The 6000-nt window shown below is 46.7% G+C and overlaps 1 protein-coding gene across 1 annotated transcript in view; it reads left to right on the top strand.

Annotated features, from left to right (window-relative positions):
- Positions 1-947: 947 nt before the first annotated feature.
- Positions 948-6000, top strand: part of ETNK2 (ethanolamine kinase 2) — a 115990-nt gene continuing 110937 nt past the window's right edge. Inside the window, exon 1 of the mRNA XM_069238491.1 lies at positions 948-1260. Within this exon, the coding sequence (XP_069094592.1) occupies positions 1111-1260 (150 nt within the window). The 5' untranslated portion in view covers positions 948-1110. The remainder of the gene's footprint in view (positions 1261-6000) is intronic.

Here is a 6000-nt window from a genome sequence, read left to right as displayed (position 1 = left end):
GAAAATTACACCAAAAATCTTTTACATTTCACTGCGCCATTTTTGCGGGCCTCGTAGTGCCGGAACGCCCCCCCGCTTACATTATGCCTGATGCAAGGATAACGTGCGCAAGGGGTTACAAAGTGGTGCAATGCAAGCATTGTACCACTTTGTAAATATGTCTCAGCAGAAAAGCCACTTAAACGCCGCCTTAGCATAACAAAATGACACTATGGCGGAGCTCTTAAATATGACTCTTTGTTACATAGGAAACCGCCCACCCTACACGGTGAAGCTTTGTATCTTGACGGGTACTCGGTTCAGCACCCCACATGGCGCAGTAAACCCAGTACAAATGTTACAATACACCTGCAGGCTACACAATGATCTCTGCAAGCAGGTGCATTAACCCACTGAGCTACTCCATCACCTCAAGCACATTCTTAAAAACAGAAGCGAGGTGCACGTTTGTATTCTCGGCCTCCCACGAGATAACATAGATTAGACCGCTGTAAAACCGAGTTCACTGGCTGTCAAACTCCGCGACGCTTTCTCTCGTGATACTTTGATCCCACACGTTTAACTTTGTTAACTGTTTAATCCCCGAAGAAATCTGCAAACGTGTTTATTGTTGAAAAATATAAGAGTTGTCATTATTAAAGATAACCTATGTGAACCCCTATCTGTAGAGGTAGCTATAGATCAATATGCATCCCCTCTGCTATCCGGTCCCGGTGCAGATATGCATTAATTCATTCATACATTCGGTGCCGTGCCCCTTCCCCTCTCTAGCCGCCGCAGAGAGTGCGGATGACGCTCTTCGGTTGCTGGGGGCGAATGTGGGTGCGCGTGGTGTTGCTGAGTGAGGCGTACTCCTCCCCTGGGGGGGCGGATGACTGATAGTTTGTGAACGAGTTTGCAACGTCTTCTCTCCTCACTCCGCCTCCCACACTCCCCCACCTCCCACCAATCCCACCATCCTCCCCTCCCAGCAGGAGGACGGGTCGGCCTCGGTGTAATAAGTTAACTGAACTCCGAGAAGGCGGCACTGGACTGCAGTGGGGTTCACTGGTCACCCACCGGGAGAAAGTGCCAGGCTGCAAACGCGGGCTGCTTCGCAAGTAGTTGGACATGTCGGGCACCGAGCTACCCCTCCCCGAGGGCAGCGTCGCCCCCCAGTGCCTCAGCATCTCTGTGGACGAAGATGACGTGCTACCGGGAGCTTTGAAGCTTATCCAGGCGCTGAGGCCGGAGTGGGACCTGCAGCGAGTACAGACCAAGGTATGTGAACCACCTGCACCTGTATATATCAACCGCCCACCCCCGCCCCCACACAAACACATTCCCCATTCAGCCCTTTACTCGTGTGGGATCTGTAACTCCTGTCTCTAACCTTTCCCTCTACACACATACAGATTGCAAAATGCTGTTGTGAGGTTACTGCTTGCTGGTGACAGGTGTATGAGCGCCACGTCATAAATTCTAATCCGGCCGGGTCGACTCCAACCTTCATACTTTCGCGGTCGATACAATTAATACTATTACAGTGAGTCCTAGTAACACTTATATTTGAAAAGCTGCGAGATGACAAATCTGCAGTTGCAACCGCTATACAAAACCACAGTCACTGTTTATATTTGGTGACAGACTGTCTGTGATTATCTTTCATTGCACTGGGAGATGAGCAAATAGTGGAGAAAGTTCTCCTGCTGTCTCCCTTCAGCACAAAAAAATGAAAAACTGTGATGCTGTTATGCTGTCGTCTTCGAACCCAAGTTCATCATATGCGGTGTCCACAAGGATCATCCCTCTGTCCCACGATTTTCAACATCTACATGACCCTACCCCCCCCACGGATATCATCAGATCCCATGGCCTCAACATCATATCCTACGCAGACAACACACAGCTCATCCTCTCGCTCACTGAAGACCCCACTATCACCGGAACAAACTTCTGCAATGCCATGACCAACGTAGCCAACTGGATGAGAGCCAACTGCCTCAAACTCAACTCTGATAAAACTGAAATACTGATCAACAGGAGAAACACATCCATTTGGCACCACAGATGGTGGGCAGCCAGCTCTGACCCACCCCCACGCCAAACAGACCACTCATGCAACCTTAGCATCATCCTGGACAGCAAACTGACCATGAAGCGGCAAATCACAGGAGTCACTTCCGCATGCTCCACAGAATCTTCAGATGGATCCCTGTCAATACCAGAAAAAACGTCATCCAGGCCCTTGTCACCAGCCTCCTCGACTACAGCAACGCACTCTACTTCGGCATCTCCACCCAACTCCTCAAGAGACTCAGAATCTCCCCAGACGAGCCCACATCACCCCCACCTCAAATCCTCCACTGACTCCCCATCCAGAAGAGATGCCAATTCAACATCCTAACGCACACCTACAAAGCCTTGCATGATCAAGGACTGCCCTACATCAACCATCGATTGAACTTCCACCAACCAACCAGACACCTGCGCTCCGCCTCTCTTGCACATGCACACACAGCCCTAATCCGTCACAGCAAAAGCGGTGGCTGCTTGCTCTCCCATATAGCTGTCAAGACCTGCAATGACTTGCCTCTCCACCTTCGAATGTCACCCTCCTTTGCGGACTTCAGAAAGATACATAAGGCCTAACTCTTTGATGAAACCTAGCGCCCAGATACCCCCAGGGGTGACCGTGATGCGCTCTACAAATACTGATTGTTTAGCGCTGCCCCAAGGGGGCTGCCAGAGTCACCCCTCCACAACAGAGAGCTAGCAGCTCCCAGACCTAGTACTAGTAATGTAAAGCACAGAGACTGTCCTTGTGAAGCAGCAGTTGCCACAGGACCCCAAGAAGTGTCTTATAAGCCATCCCTGCCAGCTCTGTGCTACCAAAGGCCTAATCAGTGCCAGATCAATACTTCTGCCAAAGCCTCTGTAGCTTGGGCATATCGGCATTTATCGGGACTCAATGGAACGCTGGCACTTTATCGCTTAATCCTGCCCCTCTAATTGGGCTTCACTGAAGTACATCTGCCCATGGGTGGAGCTTGGTCAGTAAGGTGGGGAGAGAGGGAGGGTTGTTCATGTACAAATTTCACAACAATCACACTGGCATATCATGTTAAAATACATTATTTGAGAGGTAGTGCATGAGGGGGCTCAAGGGGCAAGCAGTGTGGATTGTTAGGGTTACTTAAAAGACAAGAGGCTAGATGTACCAACATTAGTAATACTGATTTTGTAGTTGCAATTCTCACTGAATTGCAAGTAGGTTATTGGTATTCCCAATGTATGAAACAATATTCCTCGTGGGTCACAAACAGACCTACCTCATGCATATTAATGAGGTAGGTCACAATTTGTTATCCATTAGGACCGCTGCCTACGGTTAAAACATTTTTTTTAATACTCTCAAAGGAGAAGGGGTCCCCAAGGGACTCCTTACCCTTTGCGAATGGGTCACCACCAGTTTTAACTTGGTGGTAAAATATTTCTGTTTTGCTACCAGAATTCGGTCGCAAAACAGTAATACATGCTGTACCAATTCAGTATTTGGAGGGGACGCCCTAAACACACCCCTTACAAATACCAAATTGCAAATGCAAAATGCGATTCAGTAACAAGATACCAAATCACATTTTGGATTTTGTACATTATAAAAGGTATTTTCTAGTGCCACCCAGACGTTTGCAGCCTAAAAAATGCTTTGTACATCTGGCCCAATATGTTGTAAAATAACCAAAAGTTTTAAGAACTTCAAAACATAGATGAGAGGCAGAGTGAGTGTGTGTATGTTTTTGTCTGTGTGTGCACCTATGAATCCTAGGTGAAACCTGACAGCCACCTCACCGTACCTGACTGAAAGCACCTGTACAAACAATTTGCAAGAAAACACATTTATTAGAAGGGTGTACACCCAAACTGCTGCTTGCGCCATGCAAGCACTAGCTCAGACCTTTAGCAGATTTGGGCCTAAGTTGGATTTCATGAATGAGGAGCATCTTTTTCAAGTGATAGATGAAGAGACGTTGGAATGGAGAGTGGAAGATTACATGAAAGGTTGAAGCGCCCTGGCAGAATGATGAATGGATGACTATAGGCAATGAACGAAATGCTAATAATACTGTGCTGGAATGCAGTAAGAAGGGGTTAGTGGAGCACTGAGCTCGGGCTTAAGCAGGCCCTGTAAGTTCAGTGCCAAGCCTGACTTTATCCAGTATAATTCTTTTTTTTTTCCTATTCACCTTTTTCTCTTGTGCTACTGTGTACCTGTGGCTAAGGGAGGAAGCGTGGGCAGTGCTTAATTTGTGCTTGTTGTTTCCGGTGCAGAGCACTGGCACTTATTTTTAAGGGCTGGCACTTATTTTTTGACTCAAGCATTTACTACAAGCAAAAGACACATATGGGAAAGACAGAGGAAGAGAACAACAAAAAGGCGTCACAGTGGTAGAAAGCAGAAAGCTGCAAGAGTGAGCTTAAGGGGCAGGGAGTGGCTTTAAATGGATTGAAGAGGACCGAGATGGCTTCAGGATTACGCTGCCTCAGTATTCCGTGTTCGCACATTTAATCGCAGCAGCCACGTGTTTAAGAGGAGGGCTTTGGGAACCGGCACGTTTTTATTTACAAATTAGGCACTGAGCGTGTAGTTTTTTTTGTTTTGTTCCTTTCCTTGCTTTCATGTTATGTACTTTTGGCCCTGGATGCAAGCCAGGGTGTCCGGTAGTAGATGGTGCATGAGCGTGCTGTCTGCATGTCTGAGCCGGTCAGTGAACACATTAGGGGGGTGCGTTCCTGGCCAGGAGATCTGCTGCTCACGGGTGCTGGTGACGGGGTTCTTTGTTTATGATATATATTTAGACCTTCGGACTCTAGAGCTGCCCCCAGTTGCTGCTGGTGTCCACATAGCTGCCAAAGTTTCAGATTGCTTATGAGTGACATTTTCCTAATTTCAGTGTAATTATGAGTGACATTTCAATGACCATGAGTGAAACTTTCTGGTGAGCAAAAATCAAGCAGTGAAAACATATAAACATCAGAAATTACACCCATTTGAACAAAGAGAAACTCTAAGAAGATCTTAAACTGCCAAACCACCAGAAACGGAAGGGCAGGAGGGCTCCACGTGGGACCAACTGCAACCAAACTGAAACAGGATGTGAGAGAGGCCCCAACACGGGTCTTAGCTACCTCAGCCTGCTGATAAATTAGATAATGATACTAGTCACAACAGCTGACAGACTCGGCGACTGAGCTAAAGTGTTGCACATTTGTGAGCATCTGATCCACACCTTTCACTTGCATTTCTACCTTGGGAACGCTCATATAAGACCATAATACACGTGTACGCATGCTGAATTTATGAAGTTGGAAGTGACATCTAAGGAATGTAAACATTCTCCTCGTTCTAATCCGGGTTAAAAGTTTGCGTGTTAGTGTCCAGTTTCTCTGTACATAAATGACACGTGTGAAGAGCTTTTGAAACTTGTTGCAACCTGCCATTCTGTGTCTCTTTTAATATGGCCCATACATGCGTGCCTTCTGAGATCAGTGTGAATCGGCATATTAACCCTCTGCGCCACTTTATGAATGAAAACTGGCACTAAATTAAATGCTGATGTTGCTTCCCAAGAAACATTATTCACCAGAGTTATCTTTTTATTGTTGTCCGAAAACTCCTGGACACCCAAGGAATTCAGCCCCACTGTTAGGTGATTTAAACTCATATTATTTATAAATACACGTTTCACAAAATCTCTGTGAGAAAAGTAACTCATTTATCTGACCTCATAAAATGCAGTTTGCACATATGCTGGTAATTAAAGGCGAGACAATTGCCAGTAGAGAAAACTCCGACCTTAACACACGGGAACATCTGTAATCAATACTGCAAGGTTTAATTTTTTACACTTACTAAGTCTGGCTATGAGTCAGAGGGTGGTGCAGCTGGAAAAATACACGCAACCTGCTGCCGATGCCTGGGCCCCTGAAGTGGCTGTCACACGACCTGGCTGCAGACAG

This window comes from Pleurodeles waltl, chromosome 6, assembly GCF_031143425.1.
Source record: "Pleurodeles waltl isolate 20211129_DDA chromosome 6, aPleWal1.hap1.20221129, whole genome shotgun sequence".
NCBI lineage: Eukaryota > Metazoa > Chordata > Amphibia > Caudata > Salamandridae > Pleurodeles > Pleurodeles waltl.
Note: the sequence above shows the minus strand (reverse complement) of the source record. Positions and strands in the feature narration are given on the sequence as shown.